General features: G+C 35.2%; 1 protein-coding gene across 2 annotated transcripts in view; it reads left to right on the plus strand.

Annotated features, from left to right (window-relative positions):
* Nucleotides 1–19,340, plus strand: part of LOC119641672 (Krueppel-like factor 6) — a 182,912-nt gene that overhangs the window by 17,987 nt on the left and 145,585 nt on the right. For both annotated transcript variants that reach the window (XM_038040455.1, XM_038040456.1), the window contains exon 2: nt 12,225–12,260. In XM_038040455.1, the coding sequence (XP_037896383.1) occupies nt 12,225–12,260 (36 nt within the window). The remainder of the gene's footprint in view (nt 1–12,224; nt 12,261–19,340) is intronic.

Raw genomic sequence — 19,340 nt, forward strand, 5'->3', positions numbered from 1 at the left:
ATATATCTCCCCCGTCGGCGGTAACTATTCTCACCTGGGGTGATGCGGCTCCTTTTCACTCTCTTACTTTATTCCTATCACAACTTTACAGTGCGAACGTGACTGCAAGAAAAGGATCAGAGACAGGCATCGCCGTCGGAGTGCACTTTGTAAAACTAACCTTCTTTGCCCTTAATAAGTGCGGTCAACGGTGATTGCAGGCAAAGAATCACAAACGGGCATTATCGTGGTAGCAGGAAAAAAAATCTCTGTCCTACCTATGTTAGAAGTGAAGCTGAGCGATCTCAACTTAAGGCTGATTCCCTTGTATGGGTGGTTTGCCATGCTATTTATATTATTTCAGCGTTGCTGGCTTATGCATAATTCCTTAATCATTCGGGGACACATGATCGGGCGGAATTTTACCCATAGTGGGTAAAGGATATTACTTAGTTTAGATGTCTAATCATGCTTATATATGCTTATACTAGAGCAATAATTGAATATTAATGATTGTTCTATTAATCAAATCGTTTTAGAACTTGCTTTACGGCTCGTCAATCCAAATTTCTATAGAGATGGTTGCGCTCTTGTTGGTTCGGCAACTATATCCATAGAAGGTACCGTTTAATCCTTTATGCAAGAAAAAGTTGTCTGTTACAACCCGGTGTTTGTTGTTTCTTACAGAAATGATCTATATGGTTTAAGTATGTAGACATGTTTTATATGTGCATATGTACAAAGAACGTCATTCACACTTATGATGGATGGATGCATATATATGATTATATATGCTACAACTAGTGTTCGTAGTAGATAAAGTCAATATGACTATATGCATACATACGTTTACAAGCATTAGCGAACTAATTATATACAATTATATATATACATATATATAATACTTCGAGTCAAATCATCTAATTATGTGTGCAATAATAATATAATAACATATAATTCAGGCGATCATTATGTTGTGGGCGGCGATACGAGGGCTGCCCGATTATGCACGTCATATTACAAAAGGGGAAATCCAAAGGCTTATTAAAGGAAAAATTAACACGGTTCATTTGATGCAGACGTAGCCCAACTATAGGCTAAATAACTTCGTCATAGCAACTAGAACTGAATATAGGATCATAGGCTGTTTGTCAGAATTTTAAGCCCGTCATTGAAGTTCTGACAAACAGCGCGTAAATTGAAATCCCCTAACACTCGTAATGTATAAACAGTATCCATTTTTAAGGATACCAGGCGAATAAGGTGGACGTGCTTTAAGGCAGCACCAGGTAGTTAATACGAATACGTTATAGAAGTATTGTGGCCACCTAGTTGCAGTGATACTTCTACATACCCAACATCAATTTCCACAGACAAAAAAAAACCGAGAAAATGGGAGAGAACTTACCACAGCAATTAAAATTACACCCGCAATCTTGCTTAATCTGTCATGGTTATACATTTGATATTTCCAAGGAAACACTTCCGCATCCTGAACGCTTGACTTCTGCCAAGCTTCTGTAAATGGAATAACCTAACATTCAAGATCCTGAGAGCCCAAACGTACGTTTACTTTCTGATAACCGACGGATAAACAGTTTATTCATTTATTTATTTGTTATTGATTTATTTTTTATTTACCTACACATCAAAATTAAAATAAGTTAACAGTCGAAATCGACCGCAAACCTATGCAGTAAATAATACCACTTAATTTTCCAATCATAGCTTATCTCATCAAATAATGTGAACGAATTGATAATACTATTGATTAACTTAATTAAGAAGGAAACTCAAGAAAAAATCTAGGTTTCTCAAGTGACGATATGGGTAGCAAAAGCAACTTATTTTCATAAGGAGGAAGAGAGACAAGCAGATCTCAACCCAAATTCCTAAGGGCAAACAGCAAGAATTGCTTGTGAACAGATTCAATTGAATCTACATAAAACCTATAGATGGGAGACTACACAACCGAGGCATAGCTAAGCACATGTAAAGCTTTTTTGCAATGTAAGGACCTTTCAGCTCTTTGGACCACCTGCTAATGAAACGTAGCTTTACTTAAAGAGAGCTCAATGTGCAAATTAAAACGCTCGGTCGAATAGAACCCCCACATCGATGAACGAATCAACGTTTTCCAACTTATGAGAATCAGTGGAATACTCAGTACTGAATGGCTTCCGTCTTTAGAACGAAAGCTTTCTGCATTTACTTAGATTTAATTTCAAAAAATTTTACAACCACCTTGTAACCAAACTATTTAAGTCAGTTGAGGCTGATACGATTGCTATTCCAAAGAGAAGGAAGAAAACAGTTTAACATCAGAAGCGTATATTAAGACTTGGCTGGATTCCATCACCGAGGGGATATCATTAATGTAGAAATTAAATAAAAGGGGTCCTGAATGGCTGCCTCGGCGGCCGCCAGACGTCACAAGAAGTTCATCCGTTAATGATAAAACAGATGAAAGCTTATCCATTTCACTAACTAGAAAGGGAAGCCAGCGGCATTAAGTGTGAAGCTCAATGAGTTCTTGTTAACTAAATGAAACGCTTTATTAAAATCCGTATATGCGAGAGCCATTGAAAGCCTTGAAACCATGACAAATAAACTCTAAGAGATTCGTGATAGTAGATCTTCCTTTCTTAAATCCATGCTGGAATGGAAAATATAAGATTTAATAGCAAAAGCTGAGTAACAATTCGGTCAAACAATTTAAGTAAGACACTCAGCTTAGCGATGCTCTTATAGTTGCCAATGTAATGTCTATTTCCATATTTGTTGGTTGGACTACGGAAACTACTCTTCCAACACCTAATTTAAAGGACCCACTAAAAATCATTGAACTAACACCACATTGCTCGCCAGAGCATGGTATAAATATACATGATGGAATCACATCAGGCTCAGGCGTACAACGGTATTTTAGAGGCTTTAAACCATCTAAACCATCATTTTATGAAATGATCAACTTAGGAATCAAAATCGAGTTAGATAGCGGATAGGGATAGTTGAGAGTTGAATCGAAATTAGCAGTTGAAAAATTTCGCAGCAAATATACAGCAAGGAGACACGAGGTGTCCACATCAACAGAGGACTCAAAGCCATGAGAGGGATATATGGAGATTTTTCTTTTGAAGATGACAAACTTAAAAAATATCTAGGATTAATAAGCAGTAAGCGTTTTATCAGCTGAAGGTTTCGGCAATACTATTGCTGGTTGAAATAATTAAATCTCGTCGTAAGCAGTACCACTTTTAATAAATTTTTTGAAAAATTTATCTTTCCTACTAAAAAAACAAGTAGGTGACTATGGCGGGTACGCAAAGAGGTTATCTTCTTCGAGGGCGAGGATGTCTGATCGGAACCGATGCTTAAATAGCTAGGTTTAATGAATTATAAAAGGCAGACAGTAAGGTTTCAATATTTCTAGAAGAGAAATCAAGCATAATGTTTGAAAGGTGACATTTAAGCAATAAAATATTAGTTTTTTTAAAACCATAATATTTATTGGAGGAAGCTGGATGTGCCGCGTTAGACCATAATGTCTGTAATAAACGGAAATACGAGTTGCTGGATGACAGGTAAACTGAAAGGTGAACAGTGATTTAAAACTATTTCCGGGAAATTGGCAAAGCAAAACTCTAGCAATCTGCCATTACAATTAGGACCACGGTTGTGTTGAAGTGAATTACAATCAAATGAAAAACAAAATAGCTCAATCAGACGTTGAAATGGACAGCATACACCTGGAATTGTCACTAAGACTATATCAGTAGGTTTGATTTTTCGGCCACATCACAAATTAGAGCAGCATGTTTTATAGGTGGAGATATCCGCATTTGGGCGAATATAAGAGTAGGTTACGCGTAACTGTTTACTGGCAATTTTTCTCCGAATGGCTTTAAAGTCAACGTCGGGAGATGTAGGAAATTCAAATGAATAGGACGGGACTGCAGCTGACATGACAATTAAGACACCACTAACAGAGGGATCCAATCGACCTATTCTGAATTTGGAGAGAATTTTGAAAAAGTTCCGACCAATTTAAATAAGGTTTTTTTAACCAGGTATCAGTGAAAGCTACATAACAAAACTCCGTGCTCACTGAATTTAGAAAAGTAAACGAATTTTTGAGTTTAGACCATTAACATTTTGGTAAATGAAAGTTACTGAACTTTTTGAAACATTTCTTTTTTTGACGTAGAAAGAGCTACCGAATTAGTGTTGCGGGGTCGATGCCGACGAATGACTTCCTTAATTAAGGATTCACCTGGCCACAATGGCTTGTTTAACAAAATTTCCATATTCAGTTGGAACTAATACTTAAAAAAATGAGATAGCACTGGGTTGAGTTGCAGCCAATTTCAAAATGCTTACACGCTTCGAATTGACGGTTAGATGCTTTGCAGCCATCCGCATCGGGCGCCGGTTTTCACACGAATATTACTTTTCTGGAGGTTACTGCCAACAAGTAGACGTCGTCCGTACCAGAAAAAGTAGGATTTTCAGGAAAAGAGTTCTGAGTTGGACAGAATATAGAACGCTTGACCATATTTGCACGTGCAAGTTACGCGTCTTGCCTAGCTTGGTGAGCAGCAGACACCTCCGAGCAGCGAGGGCGAGAGGAGGGTTTGTTATTTTTTTAAATATTTTTTGGAGGTGTATACAGAGTAGCCTGAATGGTAACACTGGGAGGAGACAACCTTGCCACTTCAGATTAGCTGGAACGAGGGGGCTTTCTAACTTTTTCGGACATTTTTTATTAGCGGCCAACTCAACGATCCCGGAAATACTAACGTTCTTTGTAGGCAAGAATGGAGCACTCACATGAGTCGACGAATCAGATGTAGGTGAAGGCTTTTCTTTACACTGGAGGAGAACGTGAGTGCTCTACATAACGACACTCATTGGACGTCGACTTGATTTTTTCAGAGTTGCCACACAAAGCGACCAGATTTCTGTTCAATTAAGAAAAACCATTCCTGGTCTCCGTGATCAACTTGCAAAATTCAATATTTCACTTCCTACACTCAGGACACGACCAACGTAATCCTTTCCAAGGATGTAGGATTGTGTCTCCGGCACATTCGATAATACCTGCAAACTTCGCATAACAAAGGAGTTCGCAAAGCGAACAGGTAATGAATCGTTTATATTCAGGGCCCGTTTCTGTTCGACATGAGGTAAAAAAACATTCCATGCCAAAAATTAACAGACAAGAGGGTGACGATAGAAGAGAGAGAGAGGTTGTGAAAAAAAAACAAAAAAATTTGTCTCGCACATAAAAATTAGACGTAAACTTCCCACTACTAAAACCACAGTAAATAAACAGCAACTCAACAGAAAAAACTGTAAACACGAAAACAAAAAAAAAAAAAAACAAAACAAGAAAGAGACTTATTACGGAGAGCAACAAGTTCTGATTGCAAAAACTAAAACGGATGTCACGACAAAAAACCCATATAATTCAATTAATTTAAACACTTTTATACTTTATAATTAATTATTATTTAAAAGCGTACTAAGCTATAAGGCAATAAGATAAAAAAAGGAATTGCAAAATTTCTTCGCACAAAATAGAACAGTAGGACCACAATGCGCGCGAAGCGTTGCCAAACTGTTATCTAGTTTTTAAAACACAATGCTCTATTCTTGAAAAACAAAATTATACCCATACCCCGAACACGGTATTGTGACCAACCGGCGAGGTACAAAGTGCTTTATAAAAGTTCTATCAGGCCAAAATTTCATGAGTTGCCTTTGATGTTCAGAAATCCCCAAATCCCCGGAATGAATCCCCAAACCGTACTAGAGGGCCAAGACGAACCATTTATGCTCTTGGAATTTCAGTCTACACCAACCATGCAGGACCGCGCGACACTCAACACCGCAGTCGAAGAGTATTCGCTCCACTCTTCGTCAAATGGTGGGTCAATCTAAATAGGAGGAAGAATATTTTAAATAGATTTTTCTACCGAACGGATGTCTGTGCATACAATGAAATGGAAGTCACTATTACACCAGTGTTTTCAACCGTAAATTAATAACACAATCAAAGCTCACATAACAAATCAGAATTTTGTAGCTGGCGTCAATCTACGTCCTATTGATTGTCAGTCCAATTATAACCAAAGACCTACTTCTAAAGTTTTCCTTTTCGCGGTGCGATGTGTTGCCTACTAATTATTACTTGGGGATTAGCTATTGGATATTGTTTTTAATTTTAATGAGCTTGACTTCAGATTAAAATTTAATCAACATGTTTAATAATTACAAACACATAATTACCAACAGAGTCAAATCACTTTTATGGTTCATGAAAAAATGGACTTAGGAATTCAATGATCCTTACATAAATAAAGCACTACACAGAATATTCGGCGTTAGTCAGGCCGACGTTAGAGTTTGCTTCGGTTGTCTGGACGCCTGACTATGGTTTATCATATTAAACTTATTGAATCCGTTCATAAAAGTTTTTTAGTTTTCCCGTTTTGCCTTCCAAATGAACACAAGTTAAAGTTAATTACTCCTCCCACATTAGGGGTAACACTTATTTATCTTTCTACTCTTTTCATTACTAAGTTAACAAGGAGCCACATTTGCTCCCCGGAATAGCTATATAAATTGCCTTTATTTTTCTCATTACGCCATTGTGTGCCCATCCGACTATCACATTACAGGACGTATTATGATCTTTATAATCCATTTCGTACAATTTGCCGAATGGTAAATGCGTTTTGTTTGATGCTTCCATAGATTCTTATAAAAAGGTAACAAATCGCTTGTTAAGACACTAATGTCTCAGCTTTTATACTGAGTATCATTGTGTCTGGGTTGGTTAATTAATCTAAATCTGTTAAAAATCTAAATTATTATTATATGTTGTTATTAATTTTGTATAGTGTTAATTCACATTCATTGTAGTCGTACGTTGCTAGCAATAGTGCATTTGTAGCAAACATTCAATAAGTAAATGAACACTAATACTGTTCCCTTCCAGATGTAATTCAGCTTTGACACTTTTTAGACTCAAGCCGTCTTAGAAGATTTTTCAATTTTCGTATACTGCAGATTACATGCTCCTTTCTTTGAATAAATCTAAAATTCAACGCTCTTCAAATGGAATCATGTTTTTACATTTTCCTATTTTACCAATGATCATTAGACTCTTAATCATATCGTAGAAAGTAATAAATTCAATTTGGCTGAGGTCGAATCTTTGCTTTCACCACAGTTCATCTACCACATTTCATTTCATTCAACATTCGTACTACAAGTTATTACTAATAAAATAATTTTAAACATTGTGCCTTATGATTAACGCGCATAAAACCTCAAAGGTTTCAAAAAGAAGGAAAATTTAATCACTTGTAAGCTTGTGTGGGCATGGCCGATTTTTTCCATTTTTGCACATACATATTAAAGTTTTCCGTAAAGTAAATCTATAAAATTTCAGTGTTCATAATTTGTGAGCAATTACTAAAAAGCCCACAACGAAGTTGCGTTCACGTTTTGCTTTATTGCGGATGTGTACTGTGACCAATTTGTTCTATCTTCAATATCAACTTCCAATATTTCGACAAAATTTAAAGTCCATATCCTTTTCTGAAACTTCCTTTTGGTGTTTCAAACATTGTGGCGAAAGCCTTATACCTTCATCAGCTGGTGGGCATAATAAAGAAATAAGAAATATAAAAGTCGTGTATAAATAAAGAATAAAAAAAAGGAAAACAAAAACAAAATGTCACGAAAAAAAATGTACGCTTTTAGTTAAGCGTCACACTCGCAGCCTGTATAGAGCCAAGCTAGGGGTGAACCACTAAACCGATGCAAACTTGCAAACCAAACCAACCAAAAAAGAAGTGAACGTAATTAGTTGTGACTCATACGAAGATTATAATATTGGAGGTTAATGTACATCTGTCGTAGTCAAAACACACAAATTAGGGAGACTTGATTTGATAGTATTTAAAAAGAGAAAATTACATATATCATTTAGGCTTTTGCAAAACATCCTGAACGTAATGAAAAGTTCGTAATTACATCTACACTGACTAAGTGTTATGAAAATAAATTTTCTAGAAAAACGGCTGCGTACATTGAATTTAATCTTTTCTCAAACTGTAGGCTGTGTGTAGCAATATTTATTAACTTAACTAAGAACGAAGCACTGCTAAAGATAGGTTAAGAAAAGCAATCCACTTTTATAAAGTGAATCAACGTAACAGCTATAAAAACGATAATATATGACCAAGGCGTATTCAAATATTGGTCTCACTCAGGTATAATCTCTTTGTTACGTATGGGGGGTGAAACTTTTTAGATCTCCGTTTAAAAAGCCAAGCGTCGATTTGACTTCATTAAATGAAGAGCCTAATCTGACGATTGAGACGCAATCTTTGGGTAAATAAAAGCCATATATCCATAAACTAATCTAAATGTTCCAATCTTCTGAAATAACTGGGATACTTAATGGCAAATGTGTTCCTCGTTAAGAATGGCAACTTCTTGCGTTTTTATAAGTTTAGCCCCACAAAGTTATATGACCATTAGGTAAGCCATTTATTTAGAAATAGAGTCAGGCGGAAAACATAGAAATTATAATTGAACCAGTAACGAATATTTGATATCATAGAAATTATGTAAATAATAATGTCTTTGAAATACAAAAGTGCTCTGCTGCAAAATATTGTATATGCAATAGCGATTCCAAAAAATATAATCTTATATACATATTTAAAAAAGAGAGTAATTATATGTGAACACAAACAACATTAGATTTTAATAAAATATGAATTCCCTGATCTCTAAAAACTATACTTATATATGTTATATGTAAAAATGCATGCACAATAAGTTGGCTAAAAAGAAGGACTTTGCTAAAACTATGTAAGTTTTTATTTTACCTTTTGAACATAAAAACTATGCAGCCACTTCTTAAGCGTAATGAATGAAATCTATTATTCATAATTACCCAAAAATAGTAGTTCTCCCTATTTGATGGATGTTAAACGAGATTCAATAACAGTACATTGTATTTAAATAAAAATACATTGTATTTAAATAACAATACATTGTATTTAATCTGAAAAAAATCTACTAAAGCAGCTCCTAATTTACACTGCCATGTAAATTTGATAAGCGAGTTGTAAGTAAAGCAAAGAACACAACAAACGTATAAATTAAAGAAATTTTCGTTCAGCAATATCAAGCTTAGACGTCACTTTGGAAATTCAAGCATCAAAGACCAAATTATGTGTATTTTTATCAGAATAAATTTATTGTCAAATATGAGAGATTTACTAATATTAGAATATTCTTTGTAATAAAACAAAAGAAAACAAAAAAATGTATGAATATAAAAATATAAACATGGAATACATTTTTTTTTTTTGACAGAAAGGTGGCGTAGGGGTCGTCGGACCTAACTTCGGACTTCCCCATTACAATCTATCGGCTGAAGGAGATCATATGTAGGGTACAGAATGCTCCACGACTTACGATATGTCCGTTCGGAAAGTAGGTTTTGTCCGTCCGTTTGTTTTATACATGGTGAATGTATGTATTTCTTTTAGATGTAACCGTCTGCGAATTGTCCGTGAAACAAATATACAAAACTCCTCATATCTGCCAAACTACCTAGCTCAGTAATGACACTTGCGTCTGTCTCTACAAACTCCGATCGTCTTCAAGTGATACTTACGATAGTCAGACAGACAGAGTGGATTATTACACAAACATATATATATATATTTATATACATATATATATATCTAAATACATCTATGCATATATATATATATATATTATCGCATTCTGCCCTCTAAATCCCTTTACCTATATCGAACATAATTTTAAGAACATATTTATCCGCCAAGTCGTAACGGCTGAACGATTAATAATGGAACGGTTTGACACTTGAACACGAAGAAATTACTTTGAGCTTATAAACCTATGTCTAATAACGTTACATTCAAGCGAAGCCGAAGCCATTCTCACTTCGCCTGTTACTTCGCGATTTCCGTTCTTAACCAACTGTGAGCACGGTAGACGAAGAGATTGAGATTATTAGTGCAGTCTGCAATCTTGGCTTCGTGCTCAATTTTCACTAGGGCGCTGAAGATCCTGTTAATTTTACGATAACGCGTATTCATAACATCTTGAGGAAGCTGCGGTCACGTTCCTCTTCCTATCTTTGCTAAGTTAAGATCGATTAAAGGCCAACATGTGGTGCTCATGTCATGTTGTCGAAACATATATAACAAATGAGATTGTGATTCTAGCAATAAATAAAAAGGTGTCCATAACAAGTACGCCAAGACCGCTTTCAATAAATACAGGTGTGATTGAGTATCTCAGTTTCCGGGCTTTCGTTCCAAGAAATTTGTATATGAAATAAATTGAAACTTTCGATTGTTTAGTAATTATACTTTATTTTTATAGTATTATTATAGTTTACTTATTATAATAAGGAATATTACAAGGGAAAGAACTCGTTCCTAACTGACCTGCTAGCTCTTGGAAAGATGATAGTGCGTGTATGGGTGTGCTTACAACAACAAGCAACAATCTATGATTAAACTTGGAAAAGTTTCAGACTAAGTAACCAGACTACCCCAAAGGGAAGAGAAACTATATACACGCGATTATTCCATGTGTGTCTTTCTCTGCTATGCTTGTATGCACATATAAAGGGTCTCTTTTGGGATGAACTCAAGCAGGTACGACGATAAGAAAATATGCTTCAATGGTTTACGGTCGTAATTACTAAAAGAAACGATATTAATCTAAGAAAGATCAGGTGTGATGGGATTATTCAAGATGTTTATGGAATTCAACTTCATTCAAATATGTATGATGTACGTACATAAAGGATGCCCTAAAAGTTGTACAATAAATTGCTAGCGAACCCCCCACACTCTAAAAAAAAAAGAATAATTGACAGCTGACAGCTCATGGTAAGTAAAACCGGGGCATTACACGACAGAGCAACGCGTGCTTCAAAAAAAATTAAAATTTGGCGGACACAGTTCGCAAATTTCGCATCAAAATATTGGTTGAATTTCGTCAACAGTGGAGAAGCGTGAGAATGTTAGCGAAAATAGAGGAACATCAATTCGTCGTCGCGTACACTAACTGAAGATCTGTATTTTCCTGCTTATAACGTTCACTCGACACAAAAACATTAATGAGCATCCATAGCGAAGAGGGTTCGTTAAATGGATTATTGAACATAAACAATTGGATGGTATTTATTCGAGCAAAATCATCCTAATTGATGAAGCTGATTTTCGCATTGATGGCTTCGTTAATTGTCAAAATTGCCGCATTAGGGATTCAAAGGGACGATTTTGATGTGACCACGAGGTTTCAAAAAGGCGATGGCACATGTCATACATTCCGTGGAAAAATTCAATTATTGCATAAAATATTCCTTTGTCGCGTGCTCTCTCGTTCCAGTGATCAAAATCGGGGAACAACATAATGTGGTTTAACACCACCGGAATTTTTTTTTGTGGGATTATTTGAAGCCGAAGGTCTACGTCACCAAGCCCACAACAAGTCTTACATTGAAGGAGGAGTTTGAACGTTGCATCAATGAAATTCATATTTACTCAAACTTCTTTTGGACAATTTCGATAAAAGAGGGCATATGCCCCAGCAAAGCAGTGAAAGCCACTTTCCCGATCTGCTATTTCACTCATAATCCTATTTTATATGCACTATAATTCATTAAAAAACCTACACTTAAAAAAATTACTCTGTTGTCTATTTATTTCAAACCGTGTATAAATTTTGGAACACTTTTTATATAGTCCGTATGCAAGAGGGCAATTCAGACCTTATGCTGTTTGAGTAAATTAAAGTATTAAAATAAGTAAATGTCTGCAAAAACTTTGTGCGCGCTAAGATAGCGTAGCGGGGTGGATAAAAATAATTTGATACTTATAAACAAGCAAAAGGTTATATAAAATAAGTAACATCATATGTGGGTGAACTGCTACTTATTCTAAAATTGCATCTGTATCTATGAGTGACTCCTATACCATATAATGGAATTTTTAGAACTTAATCTGGTTCATAATCGTGCCGCATTCTTGTTCTTTACTTTGTTCTGAGAATAAGTAATCATAAAAACTTTATTGGCTACAAAAAGTAAGCAAAAGATCATTAACTTTAATTAAGTTGCTTTTTCAATGAATAGGCGGGTTAAGTAATTTCATTATTTTTTATTTTTACAGAATGGACTTTCGCTTGACCCTCTGCCAGCCAAAAAGGTATGCTTGTAATTCTTTTTCCGGAAATAATATAAAAGATTGATGTAAATATTTTTATATTAGAGCGCTTCTATAATAAGAGTTGTTAACACTATGATGAACGATTGAACACGATACAAATGGTCAATAGAAAACTATAACGCAAAGATTGATACCTTGAGCATTTCAGATTCGCTTTACAGTATAGAGAAACAATCCCAATCGCGCAAGTTAAAAACGATTTCAAATAATCGCTGGAAACGTGTACTGTAAGCAAATAATAAACATCTTTAAATTGTTTACATAAAATGCGGAAAGAAACTGTGACTTTCAAAGTGTGTGAGGAGTATAAAGGCTTGCCACCATTTGCATACATTAATACATCCGCATATTGAATTACACTGCGGAGATCATTAAAAACAGACAAGACAAAAGGCGACATATAAAACTCCCCTGCGTTACTCCGGATTTCATCCATAAATTCTCGCGAATTGTCCAAACCTCTTTTTGCGCGATCCGTAAGACAAGAACGGAACGATTTTTCAAGGTCACTCAAACAATTTTTCTACCTTAAAATTGCGTGGGCCATGACCAACCAACTTACTTACTAAAATCCGTATAAATAAGATCTGTCCGGACGCTGTTTTTAAATAATAAATATAAAAATTAAGATATAACAAGCGAATTCTAAGAGATTGGTAACAGCGAATTTGTCCTTGAGAAAATCATGCTGATGTGGTGAGACTACTGATTTTATGTATATGTTGTAAGATTTTCAAAAACTGTTACTATAAAGGAGAGTTTCGTAATACTTCCGTAGTCCTCTCTAGATTACCTACGGCTTATGTAACAGTAGAATATAATTAAATTTCCAGATATCAGAAAAAATCCCACTAGTTAGAGACAAATTTAACAAATCCCTATTTGGTTTTACTAACATTTTCGCACAATTTACGAAAATACTCAAGGAAATTCCATCCGAACCGAAGAGGCAGAAATATTTTAACCCTAACAGTTAAAAACGTCAGAATGCGATATTCTTATATTAGAGAAAATATCGTAATTCTCAACACGGTAGGGATAGCTAACTATATCCGTTTAGAAATATTTTGCGACTTATATTCTCCAGTACCGTCAAGATATATATATGGATTGCAATCCACAAGCCCTTTTTCGAGAGTTCACCAGACAATTTAGCATTCCTTTTAAAATTCAAGCTTACCTTCTGCAATTAGTTTGAGTAACATCCATTACTATCAGTTAAGAATCTCCGAAAACATAAGCGAACATGTAAGAAGCAAAAACTATAGCACAACCGCCTTTTCTGAACTTTTTAAAGAGCCTTTAAATTTCTTCGTCCACCATGGAAAGTACCTAGACGTATTTCCAACCGGATTTGACGGCACATAGCACAGAAATGTAGATTTTAACGTATCATAAAAGAACCTCAAGCGGTTATCAAGATCATTATTGCAAGAGTCCCGCTTTATCACATTTAATGGGTGTACAGTGTTTCGTACTATGTTTTAAAAAAAATATATTCTTGTTCCTTGATATCAGGTTCACTCATTCGTACGACTTGACATCGAAAGAAATACAAACCTTCGGCTGAAAACCATCTTCCTGCTGGAAAAAGGGACTAATACAACTTATTGATAGGTCTATTGTGTTTGAAAATACTAAATCCAAAAATTTGTTACCTTATTCAATAAGATCAAGGTCAACACATACATATATATTTTCAACTAATTAGTTATAACGAACCGATGCATAATACGGAACATAAAACCCCCCTTTCTGACCAAATTTACGCTCTATACTCGGCATATTAAAATCTATCATCATGACAAAAACATCGCTCGATCCCATAGAATCAAGCACTTGCCGAATGGAAGTGAGGTGGTGTGAGTACGCCGGCGTGCATAAATTCCACACTATCTAAATTAGAAAGTGAGATCAATCTTGCCAGAATTGCGGAACGCACTGCAATTAAAACCTATCATACTTATCACGTCAATATACTTGATATTTTGGACAGAAAATTTTCAAACTATTTTCCTCCGATTTCAATCATGTTTCAGTGAACGCAATCAGCTGAAATTCACAGAAAAATTAAAATACCAGCCGCAAAGCTTTTTCCCAAAACCCCCTACGTATTGATAAAATATTCCAAAACTAAACGGATACAGAGTCAGCACACGGTTTATTTCCATTCCATTCCAAGTTGATTCGTATTCCTATAAATAAACCCTTTTACCAGTACACCATCCGGCCAGAATTGCTTCTTTACCAACTGCTCAAATAAGTCAGGTGGCCACTGAAACTTGAATGATGACATGTCTTCTCCCAGCACAACGTTCAACATAAATGCACTTGTAGCTGAAGCCTCAGTTTCCGATACTGTTCGATGTATGTAATTCATCATCATCTCAGTTCCCACATTCGTGTCTAATCACGACACAAAAACCGGTTTATATGAAGGACTTACGACAAATCCCCGGCGACGCCATCTAGTATCATCTTGGAATTAGAGCTAGATATAATTTTAGAAATCAGCGCAGAGGTATGTTGGACATCTCCACTTGATCTGACACAGTTGTTGCGAGTGAATCCACACTCGCCTTCCTACCAACCGAATTCAGGTAGTCATTTAACTTAACATCCGCGCCATTGAGCATACAATTTGGCGGAATCATTATTTATATTTTCATTTCTGTTTAACGAACATATTTTCATAATGAATGCAGTATTTATTTTTCTCTAGACTCTAAACTGGAAACAAGGAAATTCTTAACTGAAGTGTTTCTTTTTGCCTTCTCTAAAAGGTCACTTTACTTTTTCCGTAAGTCAAACTGTGATTTGTCCATGCGAAGGCAGTATATTTAAGATTTACATAACTATATCAGTTATCTTGCGTAGGTGTGTAGGTTTCAATGAAAGAAAATAAAAACGATTGTGTACTGGAATTAAAAGCATGATTAAAACCAGTAAACTGCCTTCAGAATAATCTTAGCTTCCCGATATAGAGGCAGTTAAGTATATTTTATGAGTTGCTCCAAACAAAGAAAACTATCACTGGGAATAGTGGTAGAAAAACTGAGATATTCAAAACGAAAACCACATGGGCGAAGATGCGGAAATGTGCTGTATGGTAAAACCCGCCTAGAAAACGAGACGTTACTCCTTCCTATTAACACTAGCTTCCGTGGATGGCATAAGTCATGATACGTAGCGGTTTACATTGGAAAGTCCCTGCGGTATCGAGCTTCTTCTTGTAATCTGCTCATTTTAAATTATTCCAAACTGTCATGTGGTTGACTTTTTTAGTGACTGCAAGGTGCATCTTTGAAGGGAATCGGGCAAACAACTCTTGGTTTCTTCGTTCACTCACAGCATTCTCACCGTTCACCTCACAAACTTCTTTTATAATGAAAAAGCGTGACGTATTTTTTCAGATGTTCCACTCATTTTCAAATCAATATAACTTGTCTACAAGCAAGAAATTAGAAAATTATCTTCATAAAAAATTTTACCTTTTAAGCACATGTTCGTTTGATATGATCCGATGAGTGTCGCCCTACATATAAACGTCAACACCATCCCGCGGAAAGAAACGCGGAGAATTTTCAATATGACCTAATAGTTTTCTGATGTGCACCTGATCGTCTGTACATAAAAGTGATCGCACTAATAGAATTTGTACAAGATGTCGTTGACGAAACACTTTCAAGTTTCCCGAGTGCCTCTGCTTTAGTATTCCTCGAGACTTCAACAAAAAACCTCTCTATATGTTCCACATTAGGATAGACAATTTATCCCGATATTTCCCGTTCGATATTTATCGAACCAAATAGAATGCATGTCATTTATACGATTACTTTTTAATTTTGCTACATTCCGATTATTCTTACCTCTTATTATCTTTCCCGTTGTAATACGCAACTGTGACAATCTTCTGTTGCCGTTTTACATAAATTTTTATAAGTTAGAAGTAAGGAGAGAAAAAAGAGATTAAGAAATAACGTAACACGTTTGGCCGCCGATACCTCTACTAATGATATCAAAGAACTTCAAATATGCAGTAGCTAAAGAGGTGTCTCCTTTTTAAAATTACAAGCCCATTGAACAAAACGATTATTAGCTCTGGGCGATAGAACTTATCCCCACGACAAGATCCAGAATTAATGACAATCCAGACTCCGCCTTTTGAAAAAACATAAAATTTTCTTTTCAATTATATATAAAAACTTAATCTCTAAAGTAAAGCAATTCTGTTTGTGATTTCCAGAAAAGTCTATATCTTCAATACGGAATTATTGAGTGTTTTACTTGCTCTGTCGACGTCTTTTTCCTTGTAGACACTTTCTCTGTATTGAAAACTAATTAGAACTCTACATCAATGCCAAGCGACGCCATAGCGCTTGTTTAATTTTATGTATTTAAATGCATTTAAATTATTTGTTAATAAATATTTCAAGTTTGTGCCACAAAAATTATAGAAAACACAACACCAAAATAGAAATTTTTATTTTGTAATATATTATTGCACTGCTATAGTACTATTGTAATTGTATTGCGCTCGATTTCGACAATACGTAAGGCACCTTCAGTTGTCGACAATGCTCGAAATGTGCTGGGTTTTTTCGACATAAAATCTAAACAGCGCGATCGCGCTGCTTGGGATTCTCCGACAGAAAAGTATGTTTGCACTCTACCACTATGTGCGTTAAATTGGTTAATGATGAATATATGAGAACGTATTGATATAACTATTTATACAATTACAGACCACTTTTTTTTACAAAATCGTCATTGCTGGCAGATCTAGGCGTCGATGTGAAAGTTCGCTGTGATGAATATAAATGTGACATTTGAAGTTCCCATAAAATTGCACACACAATTGACTGGGAGCTACTGACACATACGGCACGCTTTCACTTACTACCTATTAAACACACAGGCATATGCAATATTAGTTAATCTGTGGATACGTATGCATGTGAAAGCAATCGCACTAACATTTATATAAAAAATAAGCACAATTTCATGCAAAATAAAACTCTAACCAATCAAGGTGGTAAATAATTTACAAATCGCAATAATAGTTCGGTAATGCATTGGCAGCGGAGGTAGTAGTGGATGCAAACAACAAGCAGTCAGAGATCAAATCAATAAACTCCCACCGAGGTTTTGTTATTGATATTTCAAGATTTCAGTGTGTTACGTCAATCGTTTAGTTTGCCTCAATAGAAAAGACTTATACAATGTTATTCAAATGCAGTAGCAATCTATTAACTAATTTAGGGCGTTTCCATTTAAGCTTTATAAAGAAAACTATTTTAGATGAAATAAGCGAACGCTTTCATTCAGAATTACGAAAAATTCAAAAAAAAGTACGTTAGAAAATAAACCGACTCAAAACCGACTCGCAAATGGTATTGTTATAAACTTTTATTTAGCTAGCTGGACTAAAAGCGGGACGTTGTGCTACCTTCGTGATGAAATGTTCAGAAAAATTGCATTTCTTGCGCTTTGAAACCTTAAGCGCTCTAACGATCTATCTTTGAGAAAAAAATCTGAATTGTTCCTTCTTTTGCGCAATACAAAACTTATTTAAAACATTTGCTTACATTATATCCTTTTATGTATGAATACCCAGTTGTTATATTTAAACGCAAGTTGTAGTCTTTCTAACTTAAAAGTCTGTAGCGTACTGTGGTTTGGATACGCTGCTTTTCCTCAGCACAGCGGCCAAGCAGGTAGAGTACTATATGTGAATCAACACACACACTATGCATTAATATAAACAGTATTGCAGCGTTTAATACTCCTATCTTTCCATGGAAATGATGGCTGCACAAACCCTTATTGTTGCATTTTATTATAGCGATTGGATCACATGCTGAGCTGTTCTGCTTCTACGAAAGCTGTGATAATTTCAAAACAAGAATACAATCATGTATTCGTAATTGATTCGTATTTGTCCACCTAAAAAGCTTACTGGTTTACATTAACCACTGTAAGTTTAGTTACAATTATGTCAAAAGCCTTAAATACGTTAGCACTACATTGAAAAATTAAACATTTGTTATTATATTATTTCCGATGTCTACCATGAAACAAATCCTATTTCTTAAAAACATTTATTTTTAAAACTTTATTATGTCAACTGTTTGCAGGACAACATAGACAAACAAAATATGAAATAATGGCCGAAATAAGCGGTTAATTTGAAACATGGGCGCAAACTCTTTAAAATTCGTACCTCCATACATGCATCCAGTGCCTTCTTTGATACCAATGTGTATACGAGCATACATAATCTCAATCTAATATTGCTTATATTGCCATCATCCTTAATATTGCTTCCAAAACTCGATGATTATGTTATTACGAAAACAATTTTAATTAAATTGTTGGACTTGAGTCGACTAATTACTGCGTTCAATCTTATAATCAGAGCAAACGCGACTATTTCTTCGCAAAGTCCCGAAAAAATTATATGTTTTCCATTAGAAAGCATTTTACTCAATAGTATAAATAGATTCCAAACTGGCTGTAGCTTTACTTTGGGTTTCGTGAAGAGCTTACTTCTCATAGTGGAAGTAGGTGTCGAGATTGTGGGGGAGGACATGGGCTAGGTGTCGTACAAGATTCAAAAACGAAGATGAAATTTGCCGAATTAGAACGTGTCGGAACGATGATAACTTTACATAATCCAGAAATGTTATTACTGTAAACAATCCCTAAGTCAATACAGCCACAACTCCATTTATCTATTTATTTATTTTATTTATTCCACTTATACTAGAAACTCAACCAAACAAATAACAGTCGAGTTCAATTGGCTCTTAATGCAAAACTTATATTAATTAACAATAAAATTGAGTATAAGCATAATAAAACAAATAAGAAGAAAAAAAAAAAGAAAAAAGAGCATGTACACTATCAGCAAAGGAGCACTTTTACAACCGGTACAGGACCAAATTGCAAATGAACCCCTAAGCCATCGCAAACATGCATAAGCCTGGCAACCGATAATAAATTGACAATAATTCACTTTCGAAACGTAACGACTTTTTAAGGATAAAAGCTAGTTTA

Source organism: Glossina fuscipes, unplaced genomic scaffold (assembly GCF_014805625.2).
Source record: "Glossina fuscipes isolate IAEA_lab_2018 unplaced genomic scaffold, Yale_Gfus_2 171, whole genome shotgun sequence".
NCBI classification, from domain to species: Eukaryota; Metazoa; Arthropoda; class Insecta; order Diptera; family Glossinidae; genus Glossina; species Glossina fuscipes.